At 43.7% G+C, this 22,351-nt stretch overlaps 1 protein-coding gene across 1 annotated transcript; it reads right to left on the minus strand.

The window, feature by feature from the left end:
- Positions 1–4: 4 nt before the first annotated feature.
- On the minus strand, positions 5–21,201 carry ACTR1A (actin related protein 1A). The gene is made up of 11 exons (XM_083149231.1): positions 21,045–21,201; positions 16,809–16,873; positions 16,652–16,727; positions 15,783–15,908; positions 13,773–13,897; positions 8,061–8,277; positions 7,209–7,301; positions 6,068–6,242; positions 5,226–5,287; positions 4,585–4,625; positions 5–2,860 (listed from the first exon to the last, which is right to left on the minus strand). The coding sequence occupies exons 1-11, from the start codon at positions 21,090–21,092 to the stop codon at positions 2,758–2,760; spliced, it is 1,131 nt and encodes a 376-aa protein (XP_083005357.1). The 5' UTR covers positions 21,093–21,201; the 3' UTR covers positions 5–2,757.
- Between the last annotated feature and the right edge of the window lie 1,150 nt (positions 21,202–22,351).

Here is a 22,351-nt window from a genome sequence, read left to right on the forward strand (position 1 = left end):
GACACTGGTTGAATAAGATTTTTATTTTAGGATTCTGAATGTGTTTTCGGAGTCACCAGCTGACAGTTTTACTTGTGCACGGTACAGGATCAGGCAGATATTACAAATTACGGAACTACAAATAAAATAATTTGCAAGCTGATTATAGCTACTGACTGCCATTTAATAGAAACAATATGGGGGGGGGGGGCATGTCTCAACTGAGCAAATGGAATTAATTTAGCATGAAAAGTTAGATTTACAATGATGTGTCTTTCACCTATAACTAAACATGAGGCCATTTATTTAAAGAGAACCAGGCAGCCATCTGTTTTGTACTGCATATTAATAAATAATGGGAGTGGAACCCCCCCGAAAAAAAAGAAAAAAATCCCTCCCCCATCTATTTAAGCTTTAGGACCCAGCTGCAGCTCCCCATCTGGATTCAGAGTGGCTCTGCGGTCACTGTTGGGGATACGGTTTGTACAGCTGCTGGCAAGGAGTAAGTTGCATTACAATGTGCCACCTCCCTTTACATATTTTTTTTTGTATGTTAGCCCAGCTGTACCTTCAATAATACCCCACCTGGAGTTATTGTTTTATCAATGGGATTAATAGTAACTTCATTCAAATCAATACCTATTAGAACATTAATATTCAACACAACTGAACTCACATGATTAAAGTAGAACAATGAGAATGACCAACACTTCACTGACTTCCCTGGTGCTATATATAGCACATGTCCAACCATAGTAGTCAGCAAATGCCAAGTACATACAAACATGAATAGTGTAAACTTATCACAGAGGGGGATTTTGGCATGAACGTCCTTTTTCCATCTTAAACCAACATCCCTTTAAAAACCATTTCATTGATGGCCAAATATTAATTTCAGAACGTGACCGTTACAGAGAACCGGTTTCATGGTTTGTGTGGCTGCTAAAGGCTTGGTGCCGATTCTACTTAACACCAACAATACTGTGTTACTTGCACATTTAGTACAGGTCGCCTTTATCTAGACTCGTTAACAAATCCAATTTTCTATAAAGCTTAGAACAGCTGCTGATCTTCCTTCCATGTAGAAGGAAAGGCACTGGCGATCGCCATGGGTCGTGTGTACAGTACAAGCAGAAAAATACTCCCACAAACTGAATGACCTCAATCTCTTCACGTGAACTGCAGCTAGTTACATACGGTTACCACACCAGATCCAGTATAAAGGTATCGCTGGCACACACATCCCGTAGCCCCATTCATTTGTTAGACATTTACAAGCCTAACAGAAAATTGAATATCAGCGCTTAGTGTTGGAGTATGAAAGCAGGCCATACTGGAATAAATACAACAAAACGCACCTACAGGTTAGACACACAAGGATAGGTTTTTAGACTTTAGTATCAGTACATGGCCACATCTGCTAGTGTTATTTTGTTAAGTTACTTAAAGGATCCCGCAGCATTATATTGCAGGAATAACCAGGACTTCTGATCACTGTGGTGCTAATGTTACACGGATAGTGACAATTACTGTGAGTGTCATATTTGTAATATCATATTTCATAGAGGTCATAATAGACAGGTTTCAGGATAACGTATACGACATGTTAGGGCCATGTAAAACACCAAAGTATACATAAAATTGGCTACTGCCAATAGATTGGGTGACATTTCCACAGAGCAGATGTCAGGCTGAAAGAGAAGAGTCCTGGGGCTCACAAGTGCCAGCCAATAAAGTTACATAGGAATACACAACACTGCAGCGTCAATATAGGGCGGTGTGCTTCTGTGCTTTCACCATGCCAACAGAATACGCTGTGTCAAACGTAAGCGTTTATAGCAAATAAATAAAAATAAAACAGTAGTAAAGGCAAATCTGGTAGGACAGAAAATAAGATGAAGGCAGGTTCATAATTCATACATTTATGTAAATGTACATTTTGCTTTACAGTGGTATTAGTATGCACTTCAAAGTATATAGAAAAATAATAAAATGCAAAGACAACAGCTCGGAAGTAGGCAGCCTGCAGTGCGCCGGTTTGTGTTGGAACTACAAGTCCCAGCATATTTTGCCACATGGCAGAGCATGTTAAGCACTGTAGCTCAGCCACAAGCGGAGCATTTCAGGTGTTCTAGCCCTGAAGCAGCGAGTCTTCTGCAATGTATCCTACGCTGACCTGCAGACAGGCGGTGACAAGGATATCCCTTATAAACGAAAACAAGCTCCAGATATCTAACTATATAACTATACTGGTCTTTTATTATCATGCAATAGAAACATTTCCAATAATCATGTCATTTAAACTAGTTTGACATGTTGCAACTTTTTGAGAAACTTTTTCTCTCTCTTTTTTTGTGTAGACTCAAGTAATTGCCATTCTGTAAGGCGATGTAAGTGCAGACTCACACAATGGGACAGATCTTAATTCACCGCCACTCGGATCCTTTCTAGATCTTATATACAGTGTATCTGTTATGGGTAAATTGGATACAATTTGATAAAATATTTTCCGCAACAGACCATCTCATGAAACCTGGTGCAACGTAATACACATAAATAGGAATGGGATAAAGGCGTTCTCCTCCTTGGATTTCTCGGTTTGCCTTCGCAATATCAGATCTTTTCCGCTCGGTAGACCACTTCTTGGCATGCTGGAGCGCGCATACAGACACACACATACACACCCACCCACCAGTCACCTCCTGACGATACTCTCATACTCAAAAAGCGAGTTTTAAACTGAAGTGGACAGATTAGGAGACTTGGTCTTTCGGTAGGTTAGAAGGTTTTCCTGTGGATGGCTCTGGATCCGTCTTCTTCATATTCCTTCTTTGAGACCCACATTTTCTTGAAGGTATCCAGAGAAGCCAAAATAGATCCACTAGAAAAAAAAAAAAAAAAGACAGACATTTTATTTGCTTTCCCCAGACCAGCACTAATAGGTAACATGGTTTTAAGGTGTTGGCTCAGATATCCCTAAAATGTGTCTTGCCCTGAGGTACGTATGGTGCTGCACCTCGCTCATTGTTATCACAGATTCCTAAGAGTAGACCATCATTAACGACAACTCAATGAAGTCACAATATAAAAAGGTAACAGACTGCTTTTACGTTGATGGAAGCCATTTTTTTTTTTGCTTTGAGGCAAAACTAAATAAAAAGAGACTTTCTAAACCTCAAATAAGTTTCCATGTTACAACAGCAGAAGTTCTCCAACCTGTTCTGTGGCCTCAACAAGTGCATGGGTAATGGACCAGCTGTAAAAAAACACCAATGGACTGATCACCTGTCAATCTAGGATCACGGCTGTCGATCCCTGCCGACAGTCGTGATCCTGGCCCGTCTGCGGTCAGCCCGACAGCTGAACGACAGGCAGGATTCAATGTCCCGCCTGACGATCGGGGGCGTGGCCGCGAAACGGCCGTTGATTGTCGATCTACGGCCGGGATCGCGACAATCCACGTCCGTTATCGGCAGAACGGGCCCGAACGCTTCTAAAGCCGGGGCCGTTCTGCCTTGATCCCGGTTCAATGCTATTGCTAAAGAAAGCATTGAATAGGGAGCTGCCACTAGTTCCCCCGTCAGAAATAGTGGCGGCACATTGAATACCCACCTTTGGGGTCTTTGGGACGAATTCAGACCTGATTGCAAAAGCACATTTTTTTCTCAAATGGACAAAACCATACTGCACTGCAGGTGGGGGCAAATGTAACAGGTGCAGAGAGATCGATTTGGTTGCGGTCTGTTTACACTGAAATTTAAATTGCAGTGTAAAAATAAAGCAGCCAGTATTTACCCTGCACAGAAACAATATAACTCACCTGAATCTAATTCTCTTTGCACATGTTACATCTGCCCCACTTGCAGTATAAATGGTTTTGTCCATTTGAGGGAGAAAAAAAAAAGGTGCTTGCGATAAACTCTGAATTAGGCCATTATTCAGCAGGGGTCAAAAGCGATCCCCTACACAGTTCCCCAATGTTCAAAAAACTACATACGCAGAACCTGCTCTGCGCACGGTCTGCTAATCCTGCACTTGCATTGCAGAACACCAAACACCTCAGCCTGACTGACAAGCAGAGGCATTCATGGGGAGGTGCGGGGGTTGCTGGAAATGGGGGCGAGGCCAATGACTGCACCCCGAGGGGCTGTTTCCTTGGCCATACAAGCCGTCCTGTGATGGTCAGATTCAGGCTGCAGTCTTGGTTACTAAATGCAGAACTAGAAGCCTGACTTTCTAATGCTAGTGTATTGGTTCAACACATTATAGGAGGGTCTGCAATATTGATGTAAATATACCAGCAGATAACTGGTCAGTGTCACAATGCAACTGTCACAGCATCACTTTCGCCCAATGTCTATCTTTACATACCATAAAATGTACCCATCAAAGGGAAAAGACGGCAGCAGATGTATATGTGACACTTCTATCCACCTAGAGAACCCTGCCTCTTATACACCAACTATTATAGATTACTGAATCCTTTTGGGTATTGCTATCCCAATCTGCTTCTGTCGTTTTTTTCATTAAGAAATCGCTAATACAATCAACATTATTACAGCTGAACTTAACCAAAATAAACAGAAAAATAAAAAAAACACTCACCCAATCCATGTAGAATATAATCGTTCTTGCGGAGCAGATATCTATGACAAAGAACAAGTTACTGTTAAGCATTAAAAAAAAAACACCTACTTTGCAATATATTGTATTAAACTATAAATCAAACAAGAAATATCTACTTAGTATAAAAAAAAAAAACCTGTTATCCTACCGGATAGGAATACAAAGAGCTAATCGGAGACTACATAGTTTGCAGGAAACAGACATTATGTTTTTACATCTATGGTGACAGATTACAGGACCGGTGCCAAGAATGACGGGGCAGCACAGACTGTGTAATGGTTAGCATTACTGCCTCACAGCACTGAGGTCATGGGTTCGATTCCCACCATAACTGTGCGGAGTTTGTATATTCTCCCCGTACTTGTGTGGGTTTCCTCCGGGTACTCCGGTTTCCTCCCACAATCCAAAAATATACTGGTAGGTTCTCAACAAAATTAACCCTAGGATAATTGTGTGTGTGTACAGGTGTTAGGAAATATAGATTGGAAGCAGGGACTGATGTGAATGTTCAAAGCGCTGTGGAATATATGTGCGCTATACAAATTACTGGTAAAAAAACAAATAATACACGGAAAGAAAAGCTACTGAATAATGAACGGAAAAGCAAAGCTCAAACTTACCCTTATTTTTACATCCTTTGGTGCTAATTTTTTCACTTCACTTAGAAGTCGGTCCCCGAAACCTGAAACATAAATAAATACTGCAGTTGCTGGTAGACGGTCTTGGTGCAATATATGTTAGTTCGTGTCCTACATTTTGGATTTATCTTAATATATGAATCAGTTTTTCATATAGACATAGTAAAATGTATTACTGTAGCCCTTTCTAAGCGATATCTTTTACAATATACTGCAGTGTGTACGCTCAATATCGCTAACGACTCCCCCTGTTGGCTGAACATGCAAGTCTATATAGCAAACAACCTGCATGTCCAGCGGGTCCCAGTAACTATATCGTACCAAGTCATTATATCGTTCAGTGTCTACACTCAATATCGGCCAATATCATTAACTATATCGGCAGCGGCCAGCATCACTCATTGTGTATGGTCTTTAGAAACATACTGATTGCTATGGGCAACTTCTACACTTAGTCCGTTTTTCAAAGCTTTGATACATCTACCCCTGTGTATCTTATGGACAGTACCAAATCACTACAGAACAGCAAAGGTCCTCCTCCTGAGATCAGCTATCCGCATCACAACTTACTATATGCTACATCAGTGGTTCTCAAACCTGGTCCTCGAGTACCCCCAACAGTTCATGTTTCCCAGGTCACCCTGCAGGTGCACTCATTATTCACGGACACATTTTAAAAGATCACAGGTGGAGCTAATTACTTTACTTGTGATTCTGTGTGGAGACCTGAAAAATGTGAACTCTTGGGGACTGAGGTTGAGAACCACTGCGCTACACAATTAGAACATGTAGTGTTGCAGTTCACAGAACAAATCTCAGCGCACCTTTAAATAAGGTGGATCCTCCAGACAGCACTATGTTAGAGAATAATGTTCGCCTTAGGTCCATGTCCGACTTCTGAATTGCAAAGACTAAGACTTCGTGGATTCCCTCACATTCCTCCCCGATTAGATCTGGCCGGAACAGAAGCTCAGGAGCTCGGAATCGGGCTGGGCCAATCTAAAACAGAAACAAAAAAAGCTATTGAGCAATTAGCAGGACTGGTAGCAGAAAACTGTAGCTTAACTAGCCCATTCATCGCGCACGTCAGAATCCCAGTCATTGCGCACGTCAGAATCCCATCCATCGCGCACGTCAGAATCCCAGTCAGAATGCACCATACACCTGTATCTATCTTGTGACCGAGAGTTCCATGTACAAATTCCACATCAATCAGATCAGACATTAGGAGGGCTTAATAAGGCCAAGAAGCTGCTTTATGTATTTGTGTTACTAGTAAGAACCACAAATACATAGATGTAAAAAATGCAAGAGGCCCCAAATCTTTACAGAACTTAACACCGTATTTACATTTGATAGGCAACCAAGTACAAACTATTATTGTGTTGATGGCCACTTCAGACAAGAGGCCAACCAAGTATCAATTAATATTGGGAGTGCACTGTCAAGTGTGTGTGTGTGTGTGTGTGTGTGTGTGTGTTTGGTGGGGGAAGGATAAGCAGTGTCTAGGATACAATTTATGTTTAATTATTTCCAGTTGTTATACAGTTATGAGGCCTACACCCGTAGCGATATACAGTACAGGCATTTTCTGAGGGATCTCACTACATCGCTCAGAAAATGTCCCTACATCGCTCCGTGTGTAGAGGCATAGCGACAGCAATTCATAGGCCACCACGTCAGGCTGGAAAATACTGGCCCTGACAGATTGCTCAGCACACATCGATGGCACATTCTGAGTGATCAAGCACAGTAAACACACGACAGATTACAGCAGAAAAAGAATATCATAATTATTATTAATAATACCACCACCACCAATACTTGCATGAATGTTACGGGCACAGTGCATCATCACTGACGAGCTGCCTAAGCCATGTTATTGGTAATTTAGTAAAACTTTCAGTCAGACCTTGCAGCAGCCAATAGAATGCTAGGATAATAAATGCCGTAGTCTATGCATACCTCAATAGTGCTTCCATCAGGTAAGTAATACTGAGCCTTTTCTGTCTCCAAGGACTCGTCTTTTTGTGGATTTATGGAGAGGTAACATGCGCGCTATTTATAGAAATGACAAAGACAAATAAGTCACTATTGGAACAGGTTTCCTATGGAAGAATTATACAGAAAATAAAGGCAATAAAACAGATTTACTAAACCAGCTGGGGAACCATATAACTGGCAGTGGGCCAGATTCTGTAAGCTTCAAAAGTGATAAAATAGAGAGTGATAAACAGCCAACCAATCAGCTCCTACCTGCCATGTCACAGACTGTGTTTGAAACTTGTCAGGCAGGTGCTAATTGGCTGGCTATCACTCTTCATTTTATCACTTTTGAAGCTTACAGAATCTGGCCCAGAGTCTGCTATGGATAACATCCCATCATGCTTTGCGGCATGTACAGAAAGTCTGAGAGGCCCAGCTCACGGTGCCAGTCTACCACAGCCATCTGAAGGGAAGAGAGTATTTGGCACCAGCTTTCTTGCTGACGTTACCTCAGGCTAGGGTGGGGTTACCATGGAAGTCTGAGGAATGCATTGTCAGCCAGGAGAAACATGGACCAAGCAGACGCTGGGGCAGGATCTTATACAACACATTCAATGATTATGATCAAAGCATCATGTTATAAATGTCAGGTGGAGGAAACGGGTCACACCCTTTAGAAGCAGGTCCAGCCCCAGGTAAAATCTCCGCCTCCACAAGAGCATCATTGTGCGTTAGCAACGTGGTTTCTCTCGGCCGTTTTCTTAATTCACTTCGGCAGTTATCTGAATAACAGTGAAAGTGCAGGCAAGAACAGAACTGAGCTGCACACACCTCTTTGATGGTTTTGACAATTTCAAACTCTGCTGAGGTGTGGAAATCGTAGCCCTCCTTCCGGAGGTAGAGACGGAGGAAGCGGGAGACGTCCCGGCCAGCGATGTCGATTCTCATAATGGAGTGAGGCATTGCAAAGCCTTCATATATTGGCACTGCATGAGTAACTCCATCCCCAGAGTCCAGCACGACTCCCGTTGTTCTCCCCGTTGCGTATCTGACACAAAATAAGGAAAGACCAAGTTATATTTGCTTTCTGCTATCACAAGCACAATGCCTTAGGGCCTTATTCTGGTTCACTCCTTCTGGCAAATTCCTTCTTAGATGGACAAAACCATGTGCACTGCAGGGGGGCAGATGTAAAATGTGCAGAGAGAATTAGATTTGGGTGAGTTATTTTGTTTCTGTGCAGGGAAAATACTGGCTGCTTTATTTTTACAATGCAAAAATGATAGATCTCACTTTGAAGTAAAACCCCACCCAAATCTAATTCTCTCTGCCAGAAGGAGTGAACCGGAATAAGGCCCTTAGTGCAGTGGTTCCCAAACTTTTTGAATCACGGCACCCCAGAGTATAAAAAATGCTCCTGAACCACCAACCCGAGGCACCCCTGCAATGGTCCCGAGGCACCTCAGGGTGTCTAGGCACACAGTTTGGGAACCACTGCCTTAGTAGTTAGAACATCCTTTATACAGGAATAATGACACGTTTTATAAGGTACAGGGGTGCTACATTTCTGTAGGAATTACAAATCCATGCCTTTTTATCCCATAACTCTCAGTGGTCACACAGGAAGGCCAGACAGCTGCTGCACCTAGCCCAATTTACAATACTGTCAGCTCAGCATCCTCCTGTGAACCCCCCCCCATGGTACATGGTATCTCCGGAGCACCTGCTTCTTGCTTCCCCCCAAAACAATGACTCTCTAGCACCCGACATCCCTGATCTGTCCTGAGGACAATATAAACCAGCTAGAAGGAAAAATCAAGTAACTGACAGAAGCAGAGGTGGTGGCGTTGTTCAGTATCTTTACAATCCCAAGATGTAAACCAACACTATACGCTCTGAGACCCAGAAGGACAGGAAATACAGTCCGCCAGAGCAATCTCTGCTGGAGAACTGAAGGGATTACTACCGTATATACTCAAGTATAAGTCGACCCGAATATAAGCCGAGGGACCTAATTTTACAACAAAAAACTGGGAAAACTTATTGACTCAAGTGGGACCCTCACTCGAGTATAAGCCAAGGGGGGCTTTTTCAGCATAAAAAAAATGTTCTGAAAAAGTAGGCTTATACTCGAGTATATATGGTACTCTATATAGGACTGGAGTGATTAGACACTGTAGATCTATCAACCCGGGACCAGACAGACAGTCAATAGGTCTACCCCAAAGAGTCGACATGCAATAGGTTGACGGGATGAAAAAAGTCAACAAGGTGAAAAGGTGGATACATGACAAGGTCGACATGAGTGTTTGATGATTGAGGGAAAATGTAATAGTGAGACATGCGAGGGTACACGTTACACTTATTGGGGGTCCATGTGAAGTAGAATACACATCTTAGTAAATTTCCCCCTATCTATATATCTATATCTCTATAAATCCACACCCCTGGTGACACAGAAGCAAAAGAATGATTTTGTTTTCTGGTTATCTCATTGTTTCCTAAAGAGATGATAGTCTGAAAAATCTGTTGAATGGTCTGTTGGTTTAAACTCCTCCCATCATTTTGTGCCTCCACAACGCTGCTGACTACACATGTGATGGTTATGGTATACCAGACTCCTCCCATCACTTTGTGCCTCCACAATGCTGCCATGTATGTGCTGTCTGCTGACTACACATGTGATGTGATGGGTTATGGTATATTAGACTCCTCCCATCATTTTGTGCCTCCACAATGCTGCCATGTATGTGCTGTCTGCTGACTACACATGTGATGTGATGGGTTATGGTATACCAGACTCCTCCCATCATTTTGTGCCTCCACAATGCTGCCATGTATGTGCTGTCTGCTGACTACACATGTGATGTGATGGGTTATGGTATACCAGACTCCTCCCATCATTTTGTGCCTCCACAATGCTGCCATGTATGTGCTGTCTGCTGAATACACATGTGATGTGATGGGTTATGGTATATTAGACTCCTCCCATCATTTTGTGCCTCCACAATGCTGCCATGTATGTGCTGTCTGCTGACTACACATGTGATGTGATGGGTTATGGTATATTAGACTCCTCCGATCATTTTGTGCCTCCACAATGCTGCCATGTATGTGCTGTCTGCTGACTACACATGTGATGTGATGGGTTATGGTATACCAGACTCCTCCCATCATTTTGTGCCTCCACAATGCTGCCATGTATGTGCTGTCTGCTGAATACACATGTGATGTGATGGGTTATGGTATATTAGACTCCTCCCATCATTTTGTGCCTCCACAATGCTGCCATGTATGTGCTGTCTGCTGACTACACATGTGATATGTTGACCTTCTGCAGTAACTTGCTGGGGTCCTGTAATTAGTTTTATTGTCTGATGGGGTTCCAGAGCAAAATAGTTTGAGGACTCCTGGTGTAAACTAAATCCCAAATTAAAACATACACTAGTAACGCATAAAAACTAATAATGATGATGATTATAATAATACTAATAATTACAGTAGAAATAACAGATAGAAATAATAAGTCCACATTTTTAAAGGACACACTTCAGATAACCAGTCAGTTTGCACCAGATTCCTGTGCAGAGAGGACATTATGCATAATATGATCAAATTTATCAGCAGCAGAATATTGGGGTTGGTGCATCGAGAACACAGGACAACCTACATACACACACATCAGTCTGGGTGGTCCTCAGACAATAGGGCCATTATATAAATACAGCAGCTATTTAATCTAAAAGTATATTTTTGCACTGTGGGAGAAAACTTGACTACCTAGAGGAAGCCCACATTTTTCGTCTAAAACCAAATTCAGCGGTTCTAACCACTGTGCCAACGCGCTGACTTCTGTCCAGTGTAATTTGAATAAACATGATGACAAAGTCCTGTTATCATGTCCGAACTTTTATATCCAGTATAACAAGAAGAAACCATGTAAGCAATGGGACAGTGTGTATTGCTGAAATATAATACATACTATATACACATGACAGATTGTTAAATCCTAGTGGAGTTAGCTAAGGGTTAGGAGCAGCAAATGGAGGCCTGTAAACGTCTAAAACATTCTATGTCATGTTCAGCAATAGTAACAAAATCATAAAGCAAATAAATGGTTTACTTGCGCAAACATAAAAGTAGCCACATACAAAGTACACTGGTAATAAATTACATAATATAAAAGGCAACCAATCAGAACACGGGGATAGCACCCAGCATGACCGACTGACAAATACTAGAAGGGCTTGATAAAGGAAAAGAAAATGCGAGCACACACACAAACACACACACACACACACACACACACACACACAGAGTGAACTGAACAATCCAAGAAGAATCATGGTCACAGATTTTACCCATTTCGAAAGCAAAGTAGAATTGAAATGAGCACACAGCCAGCCTAGATCATTGCCTTTGTTAGCAGAAGCTGCATAACAAACCATCTAGCATAGGCCTGTTCATGTTAATGTAACAGATGAGCAGGTTTAAATCATTTTCTTGTGGATTAGGAAGAGAAGTCCTGACCCCTAGTGGATGGAACTTTACCAACTGTTTCTACAGTCCCAGTCTTAACAGCATGTCTGTTCTAGCTCACATATCTGTAATCTGTTATTTGTCTGGTGTCCATTTGGACACTGTTGGACTGATTTGGACAAAACCACGCGAGGTGGCTTGATCTGGTCCAGATTAGGTTCACAGCCAATTAAGACCCCCCAATTCCAACCCAGTGGGGGTCTCGGGGGCCCAAAAAGGGGTCTGGCCACTACACAACGAGGGTCAGGGAAGAAAGATATGGCAAACAGAGGGGGGTAGAGGACATGGGACTTAAGAAAAAAAAATGTGGTCAGAATCCAAAGTTGACCACAGAGAGGTGTGTGCCAGGCACACTATGGGCACGGGGAGCATGTTCAGGGCCTTACGCTGGATGGAATTGGATGAGAACCTCAGAGAGGGATGGCAAATGGTCTGAGATGCCTATTAGAGTGGCTGGTAACTCTGTCCGATGTCAATTGGTGTACACCGGGCAGACCTTTGACCCGGAGAGCATGTTCTGTTCTGGGCCTTCCGCTAGAAGGACTTCGATGGAAGTGTCACAAATGGATAAAAAATGGTCTGGGATGCCCAACTAATACCGCTTTCACATCGCAAATGCCGGGTCGCACCCAGGAGTGAGCCAACATCTGCGAGGTGAAGCGACCCGGCAATAACTTTTTAGGTGTCCAAATACTACACAATTATTGTGTCACGGACACAATTACTGCCCTGCCATACAATGCTCCCACTAGTTGGCACCACAGAATGATAAGCAGCACTCCGAATAAATAATGCCCACACAAATTGCTAAGCAGCTCCCAGATGCTGCCCTAATATTCTGGCACCACGCAGTTTTTTCTAACAGCAACCCAGAGTATACACAGAGAGAGACAGTGACATTGTGTTCCCTGCTGCTCAGTCAGACAACTGTTCCTGCCTGAACAGCGCGCCCTGGCTTTTATATAAGGGGGAGGGATCACTGTCCTCCACCCTGATGCAACCCTACTCTGATATGCCATGAGCCCGCCCCCTGCCTCCCAAGACACTGACCTTGCAGCCTGTACCCTGACACCCAGCACTTGTTGTAGGCGGACACTGATTCTGGACGGAGCCCTGATTGGAAAATCATGTGGCACTGATGGTCACAGTCAAATGACCTTTCTATTGGGCGGTCCGTCTGGAATTAGCATCCGCCTGCAACAAGGTGTAATTGGTGAGAGTGTTGAATGTCAGGGGACTACGGGTCCACGAGGGCCGGGTGGCAGGGCATCTCTTGCTGGGCAATTTAAGCCTGGGGAGAACACTGGTCATCTGCAGTGACTCAAGTAAAAGATTGGTTTCTGGTGCTGGTATTGTGAACACCGGCATTCTGACTGCCGAGCGCACACGCCTTTCTAATGGTTCGAGCTATAAATTCATATTACTTGTGAAACTGATAGGTCAGATGATCGGTTGCTTAAAGGAAATATAAAAAAAACCCCTCTTACACTGGCTGGTACATTACTAAAAGTAGAGAGAAACCGGTGTCTGGGTAATGCTCACATTCGGCCTTCCTTTTAGGCCTTCCTTTCAGGCTCAAAACAGCAGGTTTGAGCGGCTTTCAGCTCAAAGCCGCCCAGTGTGTATTCCCCGGCGAGCGCTGCTGCACGCTCCCGCATCATCGTGGGAAAGCCGACCATCTGCTGATTATACCAGCAGATGAGCAGCTTTGAGGACGGCTTTGCATAGCGCTGCACTATGCAAAGTCGTCCTCCCCCCTCAGTCGATGCCGGGCAGGGGGAAAGCCGCTCAGTGTATATGCACTGAGCGACTTCCCCCCCCAGCGATGAATGCGATCATCGCTGTCCATACACGCTGGGCATAGCCGCCCAGTGTGTATGGACCTTTAGTTTGCAATTGATAAATTATTGATGATCTGGCCATGAGCAAATGTCCACATTGTTTAGTCTGTTCTAATTCACATTGCACAGATGCTATAACATTTACACAGGGAGAGAGACTCACAGGCTCAGTACAGCTTGCATGGAGATAAACAGAGCTGGAACATTGAACGTCTCAAAGAAAACTTCTGCTGCTCGTTCCCGATTCTTCCGCGGATTTAAGGGAGCTTCTGTTAGCAAAACCGGATGCTGTTGGCGAAACACAGAAGAACAATGTATTCACATTTCTTACATCTCGCTCAAAGCACAGTAGACGCAAATATTACAATGCAACAAATCTTAGGTGTTATTAACACGTTGTGCAAAGTTAGAACACGGAGATATCTAATGGCTCCCATACATCTATGGGAAATTCACTGACCCTGCCAAAAAAACATTGATCAACGATCCATCTGGATATCGTGGAAATTAACTGTTTAAAAATGCCCATTTTGCAAACCAAACTATTTTCATTGGGACGGGTGAATCAAAATGTTCAAGCACGTTTAATATAACCCACCCCCACACACCTGCTCATCTAGTGATGAGCAACAGAATAACTAGAGATGTTGTTTATTGACCAACAAGAAATGATGCAATGCAAATACACCAATCGGATCTCCAGGAAACAGAGCAGCGCTATTTTAAAGAGCCCACAACAGGTGCAAAGTAAAATAGGAGTTTAATAAAACAGTCTACAGTTTTTTAAAACTCAGGACCAGACTACAGTGTAATAGGTCAGATAATAGAATCATGGGTACTTATGTATTATCTGGGCTCCCATGTTAAATGCACCCCATTTTTTCATACCCCTACTATCCAACTACGCATGGAGTTGATTTTATATAGTGTGGCGAGCGCAGCGAGCCACCGTGCCCGAAGCGTGGCGAGGGGACGCGGTCTCATAAGAAGAACGGGAGCCCAGATATTACATAAGTACCGAATCATGTATGAAGTGTCTGGATAGCTGTGATAACTGGCTGTGTGAATAGGACAGGGAGAAATGTTCTCTAAAACTAATGCCATCAGGTAAATGTTTGCCGGAGGTGCAGGATGCTGGCCGATCTCGGATTTTTTAAAGCAAAAATCAATTAAAAAAGACAAAAACCATACCTTGTAAATGACTGTTTCCTTTAAAAAAATAAAAAACAACCGAGATCGTCTGGCATCCCGCACCCCCTGGAATACACGGACCTTATTAAATATCCCCGCTGGAGTCACTGACAGAATGCTGCCTACATGAGACAGTCCTCCTGGCAGCCAGCGTGATCCATGTTCACACTGACAATTATTACAGCCAGATTATGACGATTGTATATACAGGTCCTCAAATTTAACAGGAAAAAGGTACAGGCTGAACACCGAATATCCGGCATCATCTGGCACTGAGACAAATTTCCAATTTTGACGGATTATCGGTGGTACCATTTTAAAGCAGCGTGACCCCCGCATCATGATTCGCTCCTTCGTCATCAAACTCATGCAGCGGGTCTCTGCAGTGTGCACCCCTCCCACATCCAGGCACCCTCCCTAAACCCCTCCCAAGTACTTCTAAGCCCTCCCACAGCCCTAACAATCCTAACTTCCCTCGGCACCTGATGTGTCCAGATTAAAGGAGGCTTTGGACCACCAGATGCCGAATTATCGGTGTTTACCCTGTACTACCTTCTACTGGATATATTTAGTATCAGGTCCACTTATTAACCCCTCAAGATTACATAACGTGTAATTATCTTTCACAGTTGCATGTTAAAGCCTCAAATAACAACAATAATGCCATTAATTAAGGTAGACGGGTTATCACGTGATCAATGTGCTCTGGTTTGGGGGATGAGCAGGAATGATCTTCTTTGCTACTGGAACAGCTGCAGGCAATGAATTACCTTCAGTTACACTTGTATAAAATGTTTAAATACAAATTGCAAATGAATTAAGATATTATTTTGTCAACCCTCCTGACAATGTACTGCGTATTAGGGTTAACCGGCCCATGTGTGTGAAAAAAGATTAACATCAATCTTGGAAGTTGTACTGTATTATTTGTTTCTGATTTATTATATTTATAAAAAAAAAAAGTATGAGAATTCCCCATTACCTCTTCAGAAAATGTCTGGAGCTGGTCCTTGGAGTAGACATACTGCCAGATGCGTTCCATGTCATTCCAATCCTTTACAATGCCATGTTCCATAGGGTATCGAATAGACAGGAGACCCCTGTGTTCCTAGGATTCAAATATTTATTTATACACAGATACTGCAATAGATTCTCCCAAGGGATGCGGTCAGTAGGTCTACAAGCATTAGGCTGACCTATATTGGTCGACACACGTGGGCATTGAGTGAGAATATAAAACCATTTTTGAATGACCTTTTGCATGTCAACCTATTTTATTTGTCGACCTATACCCTCTCCCAATACAAGGCTCCTGCGAGACAGCCTGTGAGATGCAGGCACAGGCGTGATTCCAGAGTCTACATGGAATTTTTAAAGCATCAATAATTTAAAGGCAGAAATCAGATAGGATTTTCCTTTTAAAATATTGCCGCTTTAAAAACATCCTGGCAGAGTTGCTAGAACCGCTCCCATGCCTGTAGCTCAGTCTGTTTTGTAAAACCCTGTATTACTGGACGGTTACTTCCATTTTCACACATCTGCTTTATGAGCAGCTATGATTGGTGCGCGTGAAATTATGTTGTATATCATGGGTGATATGTAATAGGATGAGAGATTCAGACAGTGAGAGATTTGGTAAGAAATCTCCAGTTTTATTAAAGCGGCAATCATTTACACTGCACAATCACATTGGTTACCAAATCTCTCACTTTCTGAATCGCTCATCCTATTAAATCACACCCCATATTTCTATATAAATCATACAGCTATGGCGTTGTAGAAATACACTGCCGATAAGCCGTGCAATATAAGCCAGCAGCAATTATTGCGACACACGGCTTACAGCCTTACCTCTGCCTTTGGTCCGATAAATAGGTCTCCTTCCAAGGCACCCGCCATGACCCGAATATGTTTAGGCCGCCCCACACTAAAGGAAAGAACAATGTGTTATAGACCTTTCACAGTACGCACTGGCAGTGCACGCAACTAGCAGTGTCAGAGTACTCACTAGTTTGGAAAACAGTATTTCGGGATCTGATCACCAGCAAATCCAGCTTTTATGACTCCAGAGCCCTAATGACAGAAAAGTACCAATATCAGTTCAGTGGAGTAAAATGAAAACACAAGCAATGGTGCGGATTACGAGCAGCATGCAATTCAGCCACACCCGATTACACACAGCATCCTCTTTTGTCAGTTGCCATAAACACAGAAGTCATATACCTAGGAACAGGTCCCAATTCTGTCTATACGCCCACCGCACACATATCCGACATACAGACGACCTGCAGCCACCCATTGTCATCCATTCAGCCCAAGTGTTAAGGAATGTTATCACCTTGGTAAATCCACAAATGTAATAGTGTTCATTCTAGCACCCGCTATCTTTGAAAACCCATGCAGTTCCTCTTCCTTGCCTGGGGTGTTGCTGTCTGCGGTTGTGCTTCTAGCACAGTGTGGTCTGTATATCAGCACTGATATGTGCTAGAAACACCACAGCAGACAGCAACACCCCAGACAGGGAAGAGGAAATGCATGGGTTTTCAAAGATAGCGGGTGCTAGAATGAACAATATGTAAGTAACAGTTCAATGTAATTCTCAATGTAAGGATTTTTAAATAGCTCCAGAGTTCCTGTTCCTAATTTTCATTGGATTGTTCCGGAAACTGGGACAACGCAAACATGGGAAGAACATATAAATTTACCACCAAAAGAACTTTGTGGAGCACTGAACCCATGAGGCACTCATGCTAACCACCACACCTCAGTGCTGACCATATTCTGCACAAATAAATAAAAGAACAGCTAGAGGAAATAGGAGGGGGGGGCATTAACAAGGTGTGGAAACGGGCATCACTAATTATATTGAGTGTACACACATTTTTGTTAAAGATATCGCTCAGAAGGGCCTAAAGGACCCCATACATTAATGCAACTTCAGCAAGGGGAAAAGTCACATCCAATTCCCTTGAACCACCCGGCAACTTCCCAGGCAGGCAGTAGTACTGCATGCAATATATTGTATGAGGTCCTTTTGCACACGTTATATAGCATGGGATCCCAGCAAGGCCAGTGGGATCCGATATATCTATAGTGCAGGCCTTGCGATCTAGATGCTCCCATCCAATAAGCCAGGGACCATGCATTGGATTGGAGGTAAAACCCATGCGGTTTGCAGGTTTTCAACCCGATTTATCGGCCTGATGCATCGAAATCAGGCAAAAATCGCACTAGTGTATTGGTGCCTTAAGATGGGACTTAAGGTATGCTTGACAGTAATAGCCAAACAATATCATGTTTGATCCTGAAAAATCCATTGGTTGTAGAGATCTTGTAATGTTGTGCTTGGCGTCATCAGCACGGACAGCAACGTTATCCAACAGTTCAATGTGCTGCGTAAATCTCTAGATAAGCTTGGCCACACAAGTATAAAGCAGCCCATACACGCTGCTATGAGAGCTGACCCGATGTGTGCTTTGAGGTGCGCGCTCCCGCGCACCTCATCGCACAGTACAAAAAGTATGTGCTTGCACATACGTTTTGTACCTAGTTCTCATCAAATCGCATCGCATTGCATGCACAACGTGTGCACATGCAATGCAATGCGATTTGATCCGTGCTAGTACAGCACGGAAAGCACGCCCATAAAGCAGCGTGTATGGGCTGCTAAAGGCTCACTGGGCCAACTGTTTAACAATACTGTTAGGTCATTGTTTAATTCCAGACCTACCCCTACACTTTTATCGGTACTTATGTAGTATCTGGGCTGCCGATTTTGTGATTGTATGCCTTTCCTTAAGGCATACAATCAGATGCGATGCGATTCGATGCGATTTTGCATAGGATTCAATGTTAAGAAGGTCCTGTTCATTTCCCCACTATCCAAGTGGGCATAGAGTTGATTTTATATAGCGTGGCGAGCGCAGCGAGCCACCGAGCCCGAAGCGTGGCGAGCGAAGCGAGCCCCGCGAGGGGACGCATATTTCTTAAAAAGTATTCAGTGTCCCCTCGCGGGGCTCGCCACAGGTTTATATCCAACTCCATGCCCACTTGGATAGTGGGGAAAGGAAAAGGACCCCTTTTTTCCCATTGAATTCTATGTTAAAATGGACTCAGACCATTTTAACATTGAATCCTATGGAAAAATCTTGACCATCGCATCGCATACGATTTGGTCGCATGCGATGCGATGCGATCCGATTTCTAAATCGGACGCCCAGATACTACATAAGTACCCTTTTATCTCTTTGGAAATACTGTAGGCAGGATATCTACTAGCTCAGCCATTTTGCATTCAAGAAATCCTGAAAACATGAGCTGTTGGGGGGGGGGGGGGGGGGGGTTGAGGAGCGGACTCAAGAAGCAAAAGAGTGTCAAGTGTTAATAATTTATGCCTCTCCTACATTTCAGTTTTGCCAGCAGATATGCTAAGAAATGGAAACTCACAAAGAGATCTTTAAGAAGGCAGCCAGCACACATGACTATCCTTCCAAAGCAGATGTCTAGGAGGTGGTACATCTCCCAGTTAGCAAACACAGCTACGTAGCTTGATCCAACATCTCTCCATAGACTCCATAGCAGTGATCTAAATGGGGGGGGGGATTCAATTCTACATGATGCGCCATCCTAGGACAGCACATCGCATCTGATAGGATTGTAAAACTTGCCTTTCATACCACAGAGCTGTGAGGGAAATACTGAGTTCTTTGCATTACTGTAAATGACAGCTATATGTGTAACCTGGCATCCCCACAATGCCATGCAGTACATTGCTTTGAATTCAATTCCCCCCATAGTGAGCTCCTTTTACTAGTCCTGGCTTTTAATGTGATGTATAGAAAAGACGGGCACTGACAAATTTCTAATGGATGGGGAACCTTCGGCCCTCCAGCTATTGTTGATTTACATATCCCAGCATGCCCTGAAACAGTTTTAGAATGGCTAAATAGCAAAACTAAATCAGTGCATGCTGGGATATGTAGTTCAACAACAGCTAGAGGGCCAAAGGTTCCCCATCTCTGCTAAATCCAGTGCACAGAGTGATGGAGATTGTAGTCCATAAATACATCCTGGTTGGCGTAGTAGTCTATTAATACATCCTGGTTGGCGTAGATTTTAGCATTACTACCTTCTTGGTCATAGCCCATCTATGTGGAGGGTGTATGTTCTCCCTAAATTGGGGAAGGGTTCCTTCTACAATCCACAAGGATACTGATAGGTTAATTGGCTTCTATCGAAAAATTATTCCTGGGCTACATTTACTAAAGCTTGTAAAACTGAAAAGCGGTGATGTTGCCCATAGTAACCAGATTCTGTCTATAATTCTAAGAGATTCAATAGAGAAATGACAGAGAATCTGATGGGTTGCTATGGGCAACACCTCTCCTAACTTATTTTTAGAAGCTTAGTACATTTACCCCATAGTGTGGTCATGTGACAAGGAAAGACGTGAAGGACGGAAATGCTTATTATAATAATTAAAACAAATGCTTGGAAACAGTCACTGGATCTAAAAAAAAAACCATGGCCTTCACATGTTACCGCAGTAGTAGCCTGTTCATAAAGTTCCCAGCTCTACCAGCCAACAATAATATTATTATGAAACATTCCCCAGCGCTGTAGGCAATATTTTCCCATTCTCAACCTAAAACATGGGTCCCCATTAAACCCCAATTGCAGCCTACTAGCTGAAGCCACTGGTGTATTTACATCAATCACTAACTTCCTTCCACACCCAGCAAGCGTTTCCGCCCTCTCCAGCAAAGCACCAATCAGACACCTCACAGCTGCTGTCACTCTATCTACCGCCCAATCAGTGCACCAGGCGCGGCTGGCTGAGCTCATTCAGAGCCACACCCCATGCACCCTCTGAGTGACAGACGTGCCGCCCAATGGGAAGGCGAGAGACGCGGGGGCCACGCCTTTTTGGTCCTTGAGGCGTGCTCAACGGCGGAAGCAGGTTAGGTTGCCCTCTCGCAGCCTCATCCTCCCTAAAAAAACACCCGTCAGATGATAATAACCCGAATCCTGGTGCAAGCACCGGGTACGCATTAGCGGCCGACCGCAGTAAGCAGGCCCTGACCCCAGACCAGCTCTTCAGGGAGCCCGCTCCGTGTGACAGGAGGGGCGCGGTTGTAATGACAAAGGGGAAAATAATCCTCCGTAGAGCACACCCGAGCCGCTGTTAGGGCGCAGGGACGGACACACAGCGGTGGGGAACCGGGGCATATTGCAACCTACTCACATTATCAATCACAACGGGCTGGTTCGCGATCACATCGTATGACTCCATGACGGCTGCCTTCTGACTAGGAGCTGAAGGGCCGGCTACACGGGTGTCTCTGCGCCTGCGCGACCAGCTGACGGACAGGGTGACGCTAGCAATCAACAGCGCATGCGGAGAACACAAGGCGCCGCTGGCTACGCCGCGCCGTCATCGTCAAGCCACACCCCCTGGAGCTGATTGGCCAGGACGTTAGCATTGTTCCCTGCCTTGACTCTGCCAGAGGAAAGGTGTGACGTCACCTAGTGTGCCGTGGCCGTGTAGTCATTTTACAGCTATTGCGCATGCGCAGTAGAAGAAGCTGTTCTACTGCCAGTGCCTCTGCAGAGTCTGCACAGTGAGTGCAGCACAGTTGTGTTTGGTACTTGAGCTCCTGCTTTTCAGGACCTGTGCTAAGCTGGACTGTATTCCAGGCTTGTCCCTTTTTTGCAGAACCAGTGCTAAGTTGTTTTTCGGGCTTGTCCTTCCATCCAGGGGCAGTATCAGCCAGGTTTTATAACTTGTATTGTTTTACCATGAAAGCAGTTAATAGCACGTAAACTATATCTGGGTAACCGATTTTTATCTGAACTTAAAGGCACTTCATTAAAATATAAAATATATTAAAATATAAACACACAGACCTAATTAATTTTTTTTCACTAGCAAGACGCTAATCATCTGCTGATCCGCTCTGTCCGTACCTCCATTGGTTGCCTGTATTTAATGGTATTCAATATAAAATACTTCTATTTACATATAAAGCCATTAACCATACTGCACCAGCATATATCTCTTTACTTATCTCAAAATATCTCCCATCTCGACCACTCCGCTCTGCGCAATATCTGCGCCTCTCTCCTGCACGGATCACTAGCTCCCATTCACTATTACAGGACTTCCATCGGGCTGCTCCCATCCTATATCCCTATAGATTGTAAGCTTGCAGCAGGGCTCTCCTACCTCCAAGTCTGTCTGTAGTTACCCAGTTTGTTTTATCACTGTTTACAATTGTACAGCGCAACGGAATCTGCTGCGCTATATAAGAAACTAAATAAATAAATAAATAATAAATTCATCTCTAATGTAGAAAAACTCAATAATATGAAATACATAAGAGACCATACTTGGATGGAGAAAATGCACCTTCCATAGGGCTTGGTGCATGGTTCCATGGTGCAAACTAATGCACCAGTTGCTATTACAGCGATGCCATCACAGTCCTTGCACGTTTAGAAGCAGATATGTAATATGTACACAAGGGAATTACTTTGGGACCGATTCAGACC

Source organism: Crinia signifera, chromosome 6, assembly GCF_055691185.1.
Source record: "Crinia signifera chromosome 6, ASM5569118v1, whole genome shotgun sequence".
Taxonomy (NCBI): Eukaryota; Metazoa; Chordata; class Amphibia; order Anura; family Myobatrachidae; genus Crinia; species Crinia signifera.